The sequence below is a fragment of the Tenrec ecaudatus genome, chromosome 1, assembly GCF_050624435.1.
Source record: "Tenrec ecaudatus isolate mTenEca1 chromosome 1, mTenEca1.hap1, whole genome shotgun sequence".
NCBI lineage: Eukaryota > Metazoa > Chordata > Mammalia > Afrosoricida > Tenrecidae > Tenrec > Tenrec ecaudatus.
Genome location: NC_134530.1, coordinates 44,049,352 through 44,067,119, shown reverse-complemented (window position 1 = coordinate 44,067,119; position 17,768 = coordinate 44,049,352). Strand labels below are relative to the sequence as shown.

General features: G+C 45.8%; 1 protein-coding gene across 7 annotated transcripts in view; it reads left to right on the top strand.

The window, feature by feature from the left end:
• HP1BP3 (heterochromatin protein 1 binding protein 3) overlaps positions 1–4,883 on the top strand; it is a 35,202-nt gene extending 30,319 nt beyond the window's left edge. For all 7 annotated transcript variants that reach the window (XM_075551675.1, XM_075551684.1, XM_075551666.1 and 4 more), the window contains 3 exons: positions 164–275; positions 2,364–2,477; positions 2,953–4,883. In XM_075551675.1, coding sequence (XP_075407790.1) covers positions 164–275; positions 2,364–2,477; positions 2,953–3,247 — 521 coding nt within the window. In that variant the 3' untranslated portion in view covers positions 3,248–4,883. The remainder of the gene's footprint in view (positions 1–163; positions 276–2,363; positions 2,478–2,952) is intronic.
• The last annotated feature ends 12,885 nt before the right edge of the window (positions 4,884–17,768 follow it).

Sequence of the window (17,768 nt, the reverse complement as noted above, 5' to 3'; positions counted from 1 at the left end):
ATAGCAAAAAATTACATGAAAAATTATGAAATTTTTCTACATTTTAAAGTTCCTTCATGTATGTTGAGAATGAATTGTTTAATTGATGGCTATCTAATTGCAGTGGAAAGGATTATCACTCAATACTAAATAATTTTTGTACTTTACTGAATTCCTTTTTCAGTGCATCTGCTGAAGAAAACTCTGCAGAAATGTGAAAAGAATGGATGGATGGAACAGATCTCTGGGAAAGGATTTAGTGGCACTTTCCAGCTCTGTTTTCCTTATTATCCCAGGTAAGCATTTCATCCATAATGACAAGTATTGGTCACTGGCTTTAGTTACCTTATTTTATTCTTATTAGTACTGTACGCAACTGTGTGGATAAGGGGCTTCAGGAAGTTTGTGGAAGCTTTTCATTATTTTCTTTTTTATATATAAATCATTTTATTGGGGGCTCTTACAGCTCTTATCACAACCCATACATACATCAATTGTATTAAGCACATTTGTACATAATGTTGCCATCATCATTTTCAAAACATTTTTTTTTCTACTTGAGCCCTTGGTGTCAGTTTTTCAATATTTTCCACAAACTTTTGGAAAAACAAGAACCACTGCAAAGAGTACAGCAGAGTGTTTTTTAATGTAAGAACAGGGAAGCTCTGTCCTATGAGTGTTTCTGAGGAGCGCTGGGAGCCAGGCGGGTGAGGAATTGGACTGTTGCCCATAAGGTCACCACTTCAAACCACCCCGCTGTTGTGTGGGAGAAACCGAAGGCTTTCTGCTGGCTCAAGATTTGCAGCCTCAGAAACAGGACGTTTGCCTTTGGTCTTCAGGGTCACTGTGAGTTGGAATCCACTCAATGGCAGTGAGGTTTTAGAATTTTACTAGAGCTTTGGAACCAACAGTTCTGGAATCTAGCATTGAATGCTTTGAGATCTATGTCATTTTGATGTTGATTTCTTCGTCAAGTAAATTATTACGGCAGGCGGATTCTTTGAGGATTCCTTCCAACTTGTTTAGTAGTCCAGCACCAAATAAGGAAGAACATGGGTTCTTTCTAAGACTCCTGACTCTGCTTTCATCCTCCTGTAGAGATAAGAACATTTGTGTAGAATACCCTGACTCTCACACATACCGCACCATTTAGTCATTCAAACAGAAATTGAGTACTGCTGTGTGCACTGCTGCTATAGCTATCTTATACAATTTATTTGAATTTTTCAAACATTGATTTTTAATTTCTAAAGCCACATAGAATGTGTGGTTTTAAAGCTTTGTAACTATAATAATCAGAATTCTACCATTGACAGCAAAAAGATGTAGGGCATCTTGCTGCCCTTTTCAAAAACTTCAAAGAGATTCGGGCCTTATAATACTTGGAGACCCTTTCCAGTGTCACGAGGGCAAAAAGGGCTGCACTCTGCAGACTGTTCACTGCCTTGTAGACCGCTGTACTTCGTGACTTTCGGGGCCATCAGTAATTGTCCATCTAGTAAACGATTGAATGAATTTTATGAGATAGAGGAAGGGAATAGGGTGTGGTTAGATGCTTGTTCAAAATTGCTTAAATTATGTATGATACTCGAATCCTAACTTTTGCAAAGTGGATGAGAATGTATAGAGAATTTCTTTTTTATCTTCACATTATTTTTCATATCCATATGAGGCTTGTTTCACCTGTTCACTTTTTTTTTTTTTCCGGAGATTAAAATATCTTTTTTTTAAAATTTTTTTTTAACAATTTATTGGGGCTGATACAATTCTTTTCACAGTTCATACATATACATACATCAATTGTATAAAGCACATCTGTACAGTCTTTGCCCTAATCATTTTTTTCTCTTTTCTTCTTTTACATTTTATTAGGGACTCAAACAACTCTTACCACAATCCATACATATACATACATCAATTGTATAAAGCACATCCATACATTCCCTGCCCCAATCATTCTCAAGGCATTTGCTCTCCACTTAAGCCCCTTGCATCAGGTCCTCTTTTTTCACCTGTTCACTTTTTTAAAAATCATTTTGTCAGTTGTTCCTACAGCTCTTATCACAATCCTTACATACATCCACTGTGTCAAGCACATTTGTACATATGTTGCCATCATTTTCAAAACATTTTCTTCCTACTTGAGCCCTTGGTATCAGCTCATTCTCCCCCCTCCCCCAGGCTCCCTCCATCATGAACCCTTGATAATTAAGAAAAAATGTTTGCTTTTCATGCCTCACACTGACCGATGTCTCCCTTCACCCACTTTTCTGTTGTCCATCCCCCTGGGAGGGGGTTAGATGTAGATCATTATGATCACCTCCCCCTTTTTCTTCCAACCTTACCCTCCTGTTTGTTTTTTGTTTTGTTTTGTTTTTAAATAGCCCAGGAGTTCTGTTTCCAAAGAAAGAGCCTGAGGATTCTAAAGATGAAGATGAAGATGATTCATCAGAAGAAGATGAAGACTCTGAGGATGAAGAGCCACCTCCTAAGAGAAGGTATGGAAGTGTGAAAAAACGGGATGTGTGTGTGTGTGAGAGAGAGAGAGAAAGGGTGCTAATGGGAGAGGCTAAAGATAGAAGAGTGATTTTTAACAAGTCAGAATCTTAAGTTCTTTGCTCGACATGTGAACTTGTCTTCTTCCTTGAAAATTCCGGGGCTTTGAAGTTATGGTGAGCTCTGAAGTATAATTTACTCTTTAGTCAAACCTCTCTTAACTAGTCTGGACATTCAAAGAATAATAGTCCCATGTTTCCCTTGAAAGACCATCATAGAATTGTGTAGAGTTCCATAATTTGGTTGAATATTTATATAATTTTACTAAATGTAGTTGAAAAGAATAAATCACATTCATCTTTTTTTAATATGGGTGACTTCTCCCTTGCCTTTGCATGTTTTGCAAAACGTGATTTTCCTGACTGACAAGTGAATCTGCTGTACTAAGCCATTGCCTTTTTTCTGTGGCTCTTACAGGTTGCAGAAGAAAACCCCAGCCAAGTCCCCGGGGAAGGCAGCATCCATGAAGCAAAGAGGCTCCAAGCCCACGGTTAAAGTCCCTGCTGCCCAGAGGGGGAAAGCAAGGCCCCTGCCCAAGAAAGCCCCTCCTAAAGCCAAAACTCCTGCCAAGAAAGCCAGACCCACACCCTCAGTCATCAAGAAACCAAGTAGTAGCTCTTCAAAGAAGCCCGTAGCCAATGTGAGGAAGGAAGCAAAACTGTCCAGCAAGGGCAACTCCACCATGAAGAAGCCTTTCAAAGCAAGGAAGTAAATTTTATAGGAAAAGAGGGTATCATGATTAAATTCAGAATCTTATTTTCTAAGGTCAGTGTGCATTTGTTCTTAGTCTTGAGGTTTATAAGTTTATTTTCTTCCCCCAGATTGTTGGGAGGAAATATAAATAAAACAATATAGACAACTTTTTAGCTTTGGGTGCTGTTCTTGGTGCCTACCCAGCCCTGCCCCCTGCAGCCGTCTTAATTTCTGCTGTCACTCGGGATTTCCTAGACCATCCTGGTCCTTTTTCTGACCCCTACCCTAGCCACCCCAGTCCCCGTTTTCTAGTTTTGGTCAGCGTTGGCTTTTTACCTCCCCCCCTTTCTTCCAGTTAGATGTGAACGGTTGCAGAGACTGTTTTATTTGTAGAAAGCATCAAGAACCGGATGCTGGTCCGGTGCTAGAGTGAAGAAGAGGCAGCGCAGCTCTAAGTAAAATCTGAATGCTTCCTGCCCGGTGACTTCAGTCACAGCTAGACTTTGATCTTATTTATAAAACCACTCCACTAACTTCTCTCCAACTGTAAACAGAGACCACATTGGGAATAAGCCCCAGATGTGATCACAGTCGATTGTGAAGATGCAGGCTGCGTGGAGCCAGCTGTTTCTCACACTCAGCCGGTTTTTAGGTGGTGGTCTCTGGGCCAGGAGCAGACACCCATTCTCTTAATGTGCATACACTCTCCACCACTCAGCTTGTGACTGAAGGGGAAGTAGAGAAATACAGGGAATTGCATTTCTGATGTCGCCTGTGTTACCAAAAATTAAAACAAAATCTTCTTGATCAAATGTTCAAGTATATTTTTTAATATTTGGAGCATGGATTGTCACTTCCTCTTTGCCTTTTTTTATAAGGAAATATTGGAGAGTTACATGATCGCTGATGTTAAGTGGAAAAATACAGTTTGCTAAAATAAACTAGATTCCAGATTCATCTATGGAATTTTTTCCCCCACCTTCCTTTCCACTGCATTTTTTATATCAAGCAAGTGGCTTCCTTTTGAAATAATAAAAATAAAAGAGAAAAAAAAAGCTAACGAAGCCCAACTACCTACCCTTTTCTTACTTGTACTTGTTTTGGTATTGTGAAGTTGTGTTACATAGCACTAGCTTTCTTCTAGAGAAATAATTTCTGGTTATAATTTCCTCTTCCCTGTGACACTTGACAATTTAATTGTCTTAAGCTTCTTTGGTGTGCCATCTCTTGGCTCCTTGAGTGCTGCCAGAGGCGGAAAATGTTTGTTTCCTGTTCATTCCACTTGCATCGTCTTCTGGGATCCCTTCTACAGCCTACACTGTGGCTGGGAAACGGACTTGAGAAGATCGGCTTGAACTACAAACCACAATCATGTGTGATCCATCATGGGTTCATTGGAGTTGTGTTGCATGTAAGGCAATCTTTCCTGTTGTAAATCATCCTTTTTTAATGTACATATATTTTGGAAAAAAATGAATAAACATGAAATTTTAAAAGTTGCTGAACTGTAGCTTATATTTAAAAGTTACTACTTTGCCCTCAAAAGTAGCTAAGTGTTGCCCCACTTGAAACTTTTCTTTGCCTCCCAATAGTTGTATTTTCCTTTTAAAATAACAAGCTCTGAATAAAATAAGCTCTGGTTCCTTGCTTTTGAATTCGTGTGTTGCTAGCAAGTAATGTTTCTAGATATGTTGAATGTTGATTATTTAATCAAAGGTTTGAAAAATAACAAGTTTGCATCTTATTAAGGATTATAGTCAAGGGCACAGAGCCCAACTTCCTCTTGGCCTCAATGTTCCACTGTGTTCTTGAATTAAGAACAAATTACAGGACTGCAGAGATGAAGAGATAAACCCTAGAGACCTAATTCAAGAAAGGAATTCTAATTCTGTGTGCTGTTTGGAAAGTGATAATTCCTATCATGGATATTTTTATAATTCTCTTTTCTAAATCAAAAGTTGGATATTTCCGTTGGTTCCTTTGTTTTATGCGCTTTCTCATAAGAATGGTCACCTGGTGGCTGTGTTTATACATCAGGAGAGCAAGCATTTGCGTGCCGTTTAGCGTAGTTCATTTAAGGCCCCTTCCAGCTCTAGTAATGATACGCTAGTAATGTCAGAACCTTAAAAGGAGAAGAAATGCATAGTCCATTGTCTTCCTCCAGTGACGATTGCCAGCTATCCAAAAACATGCACTTTTCCTTATTTGAAATAAAGGCATTTGAAAAGGAACACAATTTTTACTTCTTTGCTACAAAAAACAACTGTCAAATCAGAGAATCCCAGTGGTTTTAGCACTCTGGATGTACAGTGTCCTGCGCTACAAGACAAACTTCCTTTGTTTAGGCTTTCAGTATTTGAAAATGCTGCAAAGCTATGCATGCGATTTTTCAGGGCTGCTTCCTCTGAAGTAGGGAGCCCTCCCTTGTCTGTTCTTAGTCTGGAAGCTCTGCGGAAGCCTCTTCACTTCAGGTGACCTTACTGGCATTTGAAATACCAGTGACAGCCTCCAACATCACAGCAACACACAAGCCGCCACAGGTCAACAAACTGATGGACAAGTGGTGAGTGACCACAAGTTCTGGGAGTGAAGTTGTCAGTTCATTTTGCCTACAAAATGGGAAAAAGCAAACATTAAAGAGTAATGTGAAGACCTCTCCTTAATGAACAGAACCTACTTCAGCCATTCAATTCTGACCTTAGGTAGGACTTGGCGACTAAATCGATCAGGGCAGAGAACTTCATCTTTTTCCCATGGAGCCACTGAACTACTGACCTCGAGGTTCATAGCCAGTCCCGAATCCACAGCACCACCAGGGCACTTGACTGACTGCCCACAAGGGCTTAAAGGAAGCCTAGCCCTGGGTACATTTTAGAAAACAGCTGTGTGTTTTAATCATGTCTGTTGGGCATAATTAACAGGGAAATGACATGAAAACAGGAGTTAAAACAATATGCCACATGCTTTTTTATATTTATTTCCATCTTTTACCAGATTGTGTTAGCCGTAGGTTTGCTGCCTTATTCCTTAAAGAGCCTGTGAAATTATTTTCCTTCAGACCAACACACTTTACATTTGAATAATGAGAGGGCTTCAAAACAATGGGGAAAGAGGACATCTAGCTGAGAAGCAACAAAGCCCACATGGAAGAAGCACACCAGCCTGTGTGATCACAGGATGCCAAAGGCATCAGAAAACAAAAAGCCCTCTCGTTGTGTGCTCACCTCCCAGATAGGATCGCTGAAGACAAGCAAATGTGAAGAAAGCTGATGTTGCCTGGCTATCAAAAGATAGAGCATCTAAAAAAAAAAAAAAAAGATAGAGCATCTGGGGTCTTAAAAGCTTGAAGGTCAACAAGTGGCCATCTGGCTCAGAAGCAACAACGCTCACATGGAAGAAGCACAGCAGCCTGTGTGATCACAAGGTGTTGAAGGGATCAGATATCAGGCATCAAAGTACAAAATTCGTGGGGAGTGGGGACCCAAAGTCCATCTATAGGCAACTGGATATCTCCTTACAGAAGGGTCGCCAGGAGAAGAGCCAGGGTGCAGTGTAGCAACAATGTAACAAAACTTCAGTTCCTAAATGCTTCCTCACACACACACACACACACACCCCAACTATCATGATTCAAATTCTTACAAATCTGGCTAGATCGGATGATGTATAGATAGGAACTGCAAACAGAATCCTGGGCGGATGATCCCTTCATGACCAGTGGTGAGAGTGGCGATACTGGGAGGGTGGGGTGGAAAGGGAACCGACAGGAATCTACATATAACCTCCCTGGGGGACGGACAACAGAAATGGTAAAGGGAGACATCGGGCAGTGTAAAATAAGATGACAATTTATAAATTTTCAAGAGTTTATGAAGGAGTGGGGAAATGAGCTGATGCCAGGAACTTAAGAGCAAATGTTTTGAGAATGAATGTATAAATGTGCTTTACACAATTGATGTATGCATGGATTATGATAAGAGTTGTATGAGCCCCCAATAAAAAGATTTTAAAAGACAAAACTAAAAATGAAATTAAAACATGGCATTTTTCCATGAACATTTTGAAGCCTCTTGTGAAGCTTTATTAACTGCTATATTTTAAGAATTTTAAACCTAGGATTTTAATTTAAGGTTTTCTATTTTTGAACCCTGAGAAAACTTGATTAAGACTTTGTCTCACATACTTTGGATGTGTTGTCAGGAGAGACCAGCCCCTGGAGAATGGCATCATGCTTGGAATATAAATGGGCCGCACAAAAGAGGAAGGCCCTCAATGAAATGGATTGACACTGGCTGTAACAATGGCCTCAAGCAGAGGAACAGTTGTGAAGATGGCGCAGGAGCAGGCAGTTGTGCATGGGCCGCTGTGGGTCAGAGTTGACTCAATGACCCCTAACAACCACACAGTGCTGTGGTCTCATTCGAATCGTCACCTGTTCCCAAATAGAGGTTAGAGTCTAGCATACCTATATACTCGTGTATAAGCCGAATTTTTCAGCACATTTTCAATGAAGTTTTTGTAAAATTAGGTGCCTCGGCTATTCGGGTCAACTTATACTCAAGTGTACCTGATATTTGAGGACACAATCCAACCCATATAAAATCCCTAACATTAATTTCTTCCAGATGCCAGGCTGAGTATAAATCACTAAACCTAGCAGTTCTCTGAGATGGCCATTTTTGTTGTTTTTTTAATTTTTAATCGTTTTATTAGGGGCTCATACAACTTTTTTTAACAACAAAACCAAAGAAACGTTTATTAAACATACGAAAATATGAAACTGGTTTCCTTTTTTTTAAAAAACAAGCTTTTAAATTTGAGTTTAAGTAACGCACTACAGAGAAACTAATCAATTTTACATTGAACAGTTCATACACATTTCGTTTGAACTTGTCCATTGCAAGCCCCTCAGTGTACTCTGGCTTATCCCACTTTCTGCCTGTGCTGCTTGTTGCCATTCCTCCAATTTCTTAATCTTCTAAATGCTGTCCTTGGGTAAAAACTGTCATTTTTATCTTAACTAGTTCTTTTTTTTTATCGTGAAATTTATTAATCTTTGGATCACACTACTTGGTGTGCTATTTCCATGTGGATTTATTTATTTTTTAATCGTTTTATTAGGGGCTCATACAACTCTTATCACCATCCATCCATACATCAATTGTGTAAAGCACATTTGGACATTCATGGCCCTCATCATTCTCAAAACATTTGCTCTCCACTAAAGCCCCTGACATCAGGCCCTCATTTTTGCCCCTCCTTCATGAACACTTGATAATTTATAAATTATTATTTTGTCACATCTTGCCCTATCCGACGTCTCCCTTCACCCACTTTTCTGTTGTCTGTCCCCCAGGGAGGAGGTCCACATGCACATCGTTGTAATCGGTTCCCCCTTTCCAACCCACCCTCTACCCTAGTATCGCCACTCACACCACTGGTCCTGAAGGGATTATTCGCCCTGGATTTGCTGTGTTTCTGGTTCCTGTCTACCAGTGTACATCCTCTGGTCTAGCCAGACTTGCATGGTAGAATTGGGATCGTGATAGTGGGGGAGGGAGGAGGCATTTAAGAACTAGAGGAAAGTTGTGTTTTTCATTGTTGCTACATCGCACACTGACTGGCTCATCTCCTCCCCGAGACCCTTTAAGGGGATGTCCAGTGACCTACAAATGGGCTTTGGATCTCCACCCAGCACTTCCCTCCTCATTCACTATCATAAGATTTTTTGTTCTGATCCCTTTGACACCTCGTGATCACACAGGCTAGTGTGCTGCTTCCATGTGGGCTTTGTTGCTTCTGAGCTAGATGGCCGCTTGTTTACCTTAGAGATGGCCATTGTTTATTACCCTCATTATACAGAAGGGTAAACCTTAAGGTTTAATCCTTGCCTGCCAGCCACCCCCAGCTGGGAGGAGGGTGGTCAGAGTGAATGGCAATACCTGAATTCAAAAGCAGACCCTGAATTCACAACCATCTCTATTCAACTTGATCACCCTCCTGGTAAATGTTCAACTTGTGAAACCTCTCTCCTTGTCCCACAAGCGAATGACCCCATGAGAGAACTAACTTCAAGAGCGCCAAGCCACAACTCTGCTAAAGTGGCTTTTGTTTCAACAAAGGTATGATAGCTTAGAATTAGATTGACTGGGAAATGTTGACCTAGGTTGCTCAAAGTTTGTCTCTTTTTTTAGGATACTGTGCAGGTACTTGGCTTTGCCAAAGCTTAGCCACTGAGCACTTTCTGCTATCCCTTTTTTACAAGCAAATTCTTCATGCACACAGGAAGCTAATACTAGGTGAGAACTCCCCTGCCCCCAGAGCCCATCTTCTCCCAGATTCCTCATGTTGCTGGGAGGAGCGTGCTTTCTCTAGGAACTGAACTTGTGTTCTAGGATGTCTACCGCCAACAATTTGGGGGCCATGATACCTGCTTAGTAATCCTGAGCTGAAAGGTTAGGAGTCTTTGCTCTTATCCTCATGATCCTGAAAGAAACCTTACTCATCCAGTCTGCCCCGCTATCGCTGGGAAAATTTGTTTATTTAATACCAACAGATACATTTTTCCTTTTAATTCCCTAAGGGTGGGGTTTCATAATATTCTTGGTTATGCATTTTTAATGCTTTCAAACTTCGGTGCTGACGAAATTCTTGGGTCCAAACTAAGTCCCCATTGTGCAACTCAAATCTGCTAGTGCATTTCCATTGGTCCTGAACTAAGGTTGACTCCTGTTCACACCACCCAGCCCAGTATCCTAACATCTGTAGCGGTGGGCTTGAACAGCTGTGGTCCTCAATAGGTCCTGAAGAGATGTGGGAGTGTGGGCAAGCCATTTAATCTCTGAAATCTGTGTTGTAATTCCTAGCCTCCATGTCTGTGGTTCCAGGAGAAAGATGAGGCTTTCTACTGCTGTAAAGAGTTCTGGTCTCAGAAAGCCCCGAGCTCCGTTCTGTCCTGCTTTGTGGGGTCGCCATGAGGTGGACTCTCGACAGCAGTAAGTTTTTAGTTTTATGCCTGTGGTTATTATACCATTTAGGTTGACTTTGTTAACGAGGCGGGATTCACGAAGGATGAATTTTGAACGGACCTTTCAATATATAAATGGAGCAGGTGAAGCAGGAGCAGGGGAAGATAGTTGCCAAGCCAGACTCTGGAGTCTCCGAAGCAGAGAAGGAAGAAACTCAAGGCTGAAGCATGCATGGGCACGTGGACGATGGCTTGTCACAAGGACACTCCTTTCCTTGGATCCAGTCAACTGCAGGGAAAAGATGGAAGGGGCGGGGTGGGGGTGGAGGTGGGGTCCTCTGCTTGTGCATGACACTGCTCGTTTAAAAAGGCCCAGGAGACCAGGCCTCAACCTGATACGCACCAAACCTTGAGGACAACATGTTAGCATGAAGCAGCGACCAGGCCCAATCCCAGCTTCGTCAGCCCCTCCCAGAAGATGGCACTACAGAAGACAGCACTGAAGATCGAACCCAGGGCGAGTGGCAGGTCTCCCCTGACCACATAGAGGGAGAGTGGACCGCAGCCTGGGCCACTAAGCCCTGAGGATGGCACTCCTGCTCAAGCAGCCAAGGCACAGAGAGAAGGTTGACCCCACCACAAGATAAAATGTCCCCTCACTGACCCACAGTGCTGCAGGGGATAGCATTGGAGACACAGTTCAGGACTTGTGCCCAGTCTGGCCTACCCCCCACCAGGTAAAACAGGAAACACAAAGGGTGTGCAACAGAACAGCAAGGGAAGCAAAGCAATGACGTTGGGGAGAAATCCCGAAACTAGACTTCGGGGGTCAGGGTTGGCACCTCATTAGATTCCATTTGAAAACATTCATAAGGGTCAGCAAACAGACCTGGAACTATTTATAGGCCTTCTCCCCCCATCTGTTTTTTTCATGTCTGTCTATATAGGATAGGCAAGATAAACAGTCCCCCCTCCACCCTGAGGAGAAACAACAGAGGTGGGGGAAAGGAAGAGGGGACCCAACAAACCCAGGGACAAGGGAACAACAAGAGATCTAAAATTGATTGCGAGGAGAGTGTAGAATGCCTAGTGGGGTTTGATCACGTGCAATGTAGCCAAGAGGAATTGTTAGGTAGCCTTGACTGCAAAGGCCCCTGCAGAGGAGGTTAGAAAGAAATCAGGAACTCCATTAGACACCTATGGGAAGGCCCCCAAATTGACCATGCACAGACACAAGCCCCTAGACTCAAGTAAAACCAATACCTTGGACACGCCCACCTCAGGTACATCACAGGTAGGCCTAACAGCCAATGGGGTCAACCAATACCTTCAACCTTTTAACCCAGCCAGGGGTGTTAAAAACTGGTTGTGGGAAAGCCACTTTCTCTTTTGCTGTGGTCTTGTGGCAGGTCGGAGGGTAGGGATACACACATGCTGCTCAGACTTGCCCCACGTGCGCTTGGCCTCTTGGACTCCGGGTATTCCCCAGTTCTACATGTGTGGGTGGTCTTTTCCAAGTGGTTGTTCACGCCCAGTTGTGAACCCCAGCTCGACTTCAGCGAGGCTTGGCATGCTTTCCAGAAATAGCGTCTACTCATTTGGGACTGTAAAACCTGAAACTTCTCATTCCTTCATAAAAACCCACGCAGATCACAAAATGTGCTCTAATGTGAATTCTTTCAGCATTGGAAGCGAAGAACAGAGGTATAACCCATTCCAGAAGCCTAACAGGATTACTGAGAGCCGAATGAAGTTGGAACATGACAGTGAGACAGGAGGAAAGTAAAAGGAAATAGAGGGAAGAAGTAGGAGGCAAAGGACATTTATAGAGGTATAATTATTGGCATATATATGTAAATATATTAATATATAACATATTTGATGTTAAGTATCAAGGTAGCAGACAGACATTGGGCCTCTACTCAAATCCTCCCTCAACACAGAACACTTTGTTCTAATAACCTGGCATTCTGTGATGCTCACTTTCCATGACACGATCGCTGAAGAAAAAATGGGTGCATAAGCAATTGTGAAAAAAGCTGATGGTGCTGGGCTATCAAAAGATACAGGCGGCCATCTGAGAAGCAACAAAGCCCACATGGGAGAAGCACACCAGCCTGTGTGATCCTGAGGTGTTGATGGGATCGGGTTTCAGGCATCAAGGACCCAGAACAAAACAAAAAATAATCACATTGATGTGAATGAGGGAGAGGGCAGAGTGGAGACCCAAAGCCCATCGGTAGCTAACTGGACACCCCTGTCAGAAGGGCCACAAGGAAGGGACAAGCCAGAAGTGGGGGTGGGGAGTAAGGGTGAACTGATCACAATTACTGACCTATGGACCCCTTGCTAGGGGGATGAACAACAGAAAAGTAAGTGGAGGGAGACTGCGGTCGGTGTAAGACATGAAAAAAATATATATATGTATATAATCAAGGGTTCATGGGGAGGGAGAGAAAGAATGAGCTGATACCAAGGGCTCAAGTAGAAAAAATGTTTTGAAAAAAATTATGACAACATATGTATAGATGTGTTTGACATAATAGATATATGTATGGATTGTGATAAGAGCTGTAAGAGCCCCCAATAAAATAAAATAATAAAATTTAAAAAGAAGCAAATGTGGCGAAGAAAGCAGATGGTGCCCAGCTATTACAAGATACAGCGTCTGGGGTCTTAAAGGCTTGAAGTTAAACAAGTGGCCATCCAGCAGGGAAGCCACAAAGCCTGCGTGATCACAAGGGGATCAGGTATCAGGCATCAGAAGACCCAAAACAAATAACCATTTCTATTCGAACGTGGGGGGTCGAAGTGGAGACCCAAAGCCCATCTAGACAATTGGACATTCCCTCACAGAAGGGTCACAAGGACGGGACCGCTTGAAACGCTCCCCGTAGTGCGCAGTAACACCGCACTGCCCCGAGACCAGCACTGAGCCACCGCGGAAAGGGGCTTAAGCGTTAGTTGCATTTCACACGTAACCCAGGGACAGTACCTTTGAATCCAGAGGATGTTTGCTGAAGGAGACGGTAGGAAAGGTAGGAAGAACTTGGTCAGCCAAGATGGAAACGTCACAACAGGTATTTTTCTTCAAATACAGTCAAGGTGGCAATGCAGAAAGTGGCAGTACAGAACGCAGCTCCACTAGCTAAAACAGCATTGCCGTATTTGCCGTGCGAGCCAGGTGCCTGTGTCTGGTGGCTTTGCCTTCCTGCCATTGCTTGCTGACTACTTCGCATTTGAAGATGACTTAGTGCGTGTTAGGGCCAGGGAAACCTCGAGAAGATGTTCACAGAACTGTGGCAACCACGGTGGCTGGCCTTTTTGTAAGCTGAAATATCATCAGCTTACAATTTTCAACAGAAGTATTTTAGGTGGTATTTGGTATATTCTTATCGGTCATTTCATAGTTCTTGAAATGCATCCCTAGGCTTCCAGTTTTGTATCGACCAACAAACTTTGTAAGCAAGCGTTTCTGGTAGGGATCCCCGTGACACCCCCGTCAGATCCCCCCCGACACCCCTGTCACTATGAATCGCAGCAAGCAGTTCATTTCCATAGTGGAAAGTACCCATTCCTTGTTCCTCTCAAATGGTTCAAGATTGACAGGGGCCTCTTCCTGAGGCAACAGTTGTATTCAAAGTTATTGGGGGGAAGGGGGAGGCGGGGAGGAGAAGAGCCCTGGGGTGTAGTGGTTACACCTTGAACTGCTAAAACTTCAAGGACCACCATTCGAAACCACCTGCCTCTCCAAGGGAGAAAGACAGGGTTTTCTGCATTTGTAGAGAGTTACAGTCTTGGAAATTGGCAACCCTGTCCTATAGGGTCTCTATGAGACCACTGCCTGAAAGGCAGTGAGTTTTATTGGGGGGGTTCCAGTGCTATTAATGATCATATTGAAACAAATGGGAGGGAAGGATGCAGAGTCCCCAACAGTAGATAAGCTCCCCAAAGCAAAAACCAAACTCGCTACCATCAAGGGGATGCTGACTCATAGTGACCCCCTAGGGCAGGGTAGACCTGCCCCCATGATAAGGTACGGGGAGATTGAATAAAGCCTCAGGTCCACTTTTGGTGCTTCAGCCGGAGGCTGTCCATGTGTCTCCTCTTTGGAACTAATTTCCTGGACAACCTCAAACAAGTCACTTGACCTTCTGGCTTGTATCCAGCTCCCCCAGAGCTGACATTTTCTGATACCAAAACTTCCTGACAGCCATACCATCAAATGTCCATTTTTAGAAGAAGGGACAAAAAGGAATCTTGTTTTAATCAATGCCTTTGTTTGGTTTTGTTTTTCTTTAGCTTTGTTTCAGTTTTAGGACATTTATTCCGGGGATCGCTGTTGAGAAGAAATTGCTGGGAGCGGGACAGCCATCAAGGCCTTCCTGAGAGCACAGAGCAGGGCGCCTGCCTCTCCTCCTGAGCTATTTCTGGAAGTGACTGTCCGTATAGGAAGGTGGGACAGTGCGAAGGGGGGTGTGGCGCAGATGCTAGAAAAGCAGATGTGCAGGCAGTGTGAGTGGGGGGACCTGCTCCCTGCTCACCACTTTGGCTCCAGCTTCCAGTCCCGTCAGAGGTCAGCCTGGCAGGGATGCGCCACCTCCCACGCGCATCTGTCGGCTGGCGACTTCGGCACCAGCCTCTTGGGTTTTTGAGCAAAGGGAAGGCTGCGACGGCACTTTCGCACCTGTGTGGTTTAGTAATTGCCAGTGACGCACCAGTGACGCACCAGGACATACCATGACGTGGCTGTGTGCCCTGACATGTTCAGACCCCACCCCCCCACCCCACCTCAGCTTGTCTTCCTCCCCTCTTCCCCGTACTTAGCATGATTCATAAATCCGGTGGCTGAAGTGGCTCGCGAGGGCTGTGTTGTGTCACACACGCAGGCTGGGATGCACGCCGCAGGGAAGGGCGCAGTGGTGGTCGTTTTCTGCCGCAGTGCTGAATGGAACTAGGCTGTTCGGGTGGCCTGCCTGAGGGATGGTTGCGACCAGTTGAAGTCTGTTTCGTTTGCTGGCCGCAAACTGCCAAGCTCTGGCATCTGACGTTCCTCCAGCAGAGCCACGGGCACCGCACGAGCTGCTGTACCTTTAGTGAAGTCAGATCAACGGACTTCAGACAGCCAGGCGCATGCATGCCTTTGACACACGCACCCAAATGAAGCAAGGGACTCACTCCGGTCAAAGTGCACGTGGTCGGGAAGCACTGGGTTTCTGAATAAGGCGAAGGACCAGAAAAAAGAAGGCCGGTGGTGGCAGCAGAGTCGGGTGCCAAAGTCCCATACTCTGAAGTACATTTCTCTTGTCGGGTCTGGTTTTGTGTGGCCTCGCGTGCTTTATGGTAAATCTCTGGGTCTGGCACCCACCTCCTGGCCCAACTCCTCTTCTCAGAACGATTGAGAAGGTAAATGTTTTCCTTGGGCTTCAGCTATTCCATCATCTGGATTTCATTCCCCAGTCCTTTAAGATTGGGGCCTGAACAGGTAGGTTTCTGTCACTCTTTTTAAAACAGAATGTCATCAGAATGAGGCCTGTGCCTCCGATGCTCGTTAGAGCCGGGCCTTACCGGAGGTGCGGGCCCTGGATTGCTCTCAGCGTAGCCTCAAAGAGGACCGGGAACGCATGAAGACCGGGCTGCAGGGCCCGCCCCAGTCACAGACAGACTGACCCCCCTACCCTACCCGAGTGCACTGCAGAGGACAACACAGCCTGCATACAGGCTGGGGAGAGGGGCCGCATGCCACTCCCACAAGGAAGCAAACCAAGAAGACCAAAGAGAAAGGGCCGTTCTCGACCTAGCAGCACATCAAGCCTGGAGGAGGACGCCCTGCACAGAGCTGCTACGGCACAGAGAGGACTGACTGTAGGGCCGACAACAGCTTATGACATGTTGTCCCCTCACTGGAGCACACCGAGACAGAGGACAATACTGGAGACACACGGCGGGGAGTTAGTCCAGTCTAAATGCCTCCTCCTCTCCTCCAAAAAACCTGGGCACCTAGTCGTGGGTATGTCCTCTTTTGAAAACCGGCTTGCTTCCTCAGAACCCGTATCTTTGAGGGTTTCATAAATAGGCCTGCAGAAAGCAGGGCCGACTTGGAAACCTGCTTGGCCCTTCTCCTCAGTGGGGGCTAGGAGACCGCCAGGGTGAATGACCACTTCCCGGCACTTCCCACATGGGGCTCAGTCAGTATGTGCCATTCGATCCCAGCAGAAGAGCCCAGTCTGGATTAGCTCATATTTATGGAGCACTCCACCTGTTAATAGCACCTTGTCACAGATGAGGTGCCCGAGGATTACAGCGCTGCCCAAGACCCCACATTTAGAAAGACGCCCTGCCCAAGCCTTCAAGCGTTCCACCTCAGTAAGTGTACCCCATGCTTTGGGGAAAGGCCAGAGCGACTCAGATCTGCCTTTTGGGGAACCTCCCGAGGACCTCAGACCCTGGTCTGGGTTTCTGTCTGCGGCGCCCATCCTGTTTAGGGTGCTCACAGCCTCTTGTCCCCTGTACCTGAGGCCTGTGGTGTGTGGGGCATGGGGCAGTTTCTGGCGTTTTCTCTGCAGGTTTCATAGTTCAGACACACCCAGAGCTAAGCTGGACCCAGATCTGCTATTTTATATTTTGTAGAGCCCTGGTGGTGCTGTGGGTTAAGCATCAGCCTGCTCACCGAAAAGTCAAGCGTTCCAACCCATGGTCCCCACCCTACTCCTCTACTCTCACGCGCAGTCCTGGCGGCCTTAAGAGGCGGAACTATCTCAGTGGCAGTGGGCTTGGTGGTGGTTCCATGGGTGCCAAGGGCAGCAGAAGTGCCCTCTAGAAGCTAGCTCAGGGCAGTTGCCATACACATAGCTGGATTTGCCCATCGATGTGAACGTTCATGTTAGCCAAGGCACCGGGTGCCCGTGCGCAGTGATCAATATTCATCCCGAGACTTGGGTGCCAGACCCTGAGCTGGGAGGGTTGCTTAATCTACCGGAAGATAGTGAGGAAGCCCGAAGCCAGCTAGATGCGGAGACGAGGGCGAGGTTGGCCTGAGGCCAGGTCCTGGGCGCCTTCGTTCACACGGGGTAAGGCATGATAGCTGCCCACCAGAAGCAGGCTCTGCCCTGCGCGCTGTGGCCGAGGCCCTGTCCAGGGCGGCCGGCAGGCAAGCTAGAGAAAGTCGGTGGGCAGCCGGCTAGGCAGCCTGCAGGGTGGAGAAGGAAGGCCAAGAAGGCTTCCCGGAGACGTCGTCGCTGCAGCTGCTACGGGACAAGGAGGACGGATGCTTCCGGGAGAGCGGAGTGACTAGGTGCGCGCTCCACCGCCAGCCGTCCGCCTCCCCGCCCCCAACCCCGACCCTCTAAGGAGGGGCGCCCGGGGAGCTGCTGCGTGGGCGGGGACGGAGCCTTTGAGCGGCAGCTGATTGGATGGCGCGGCCGAGCGGAGCGGCTCCGGGGGCGCCGATTGGTGGGTGCTCTTAGAGCGCCGCCGGCAGGTAATTCAGAGCGTGGGTCCCGGCGGCCGCGTTGGGGCGCGGGGGTGGCGGGGGTGGCGGGGGCGGCGGGGGCGGGCCGGCTCGTGGCTGACG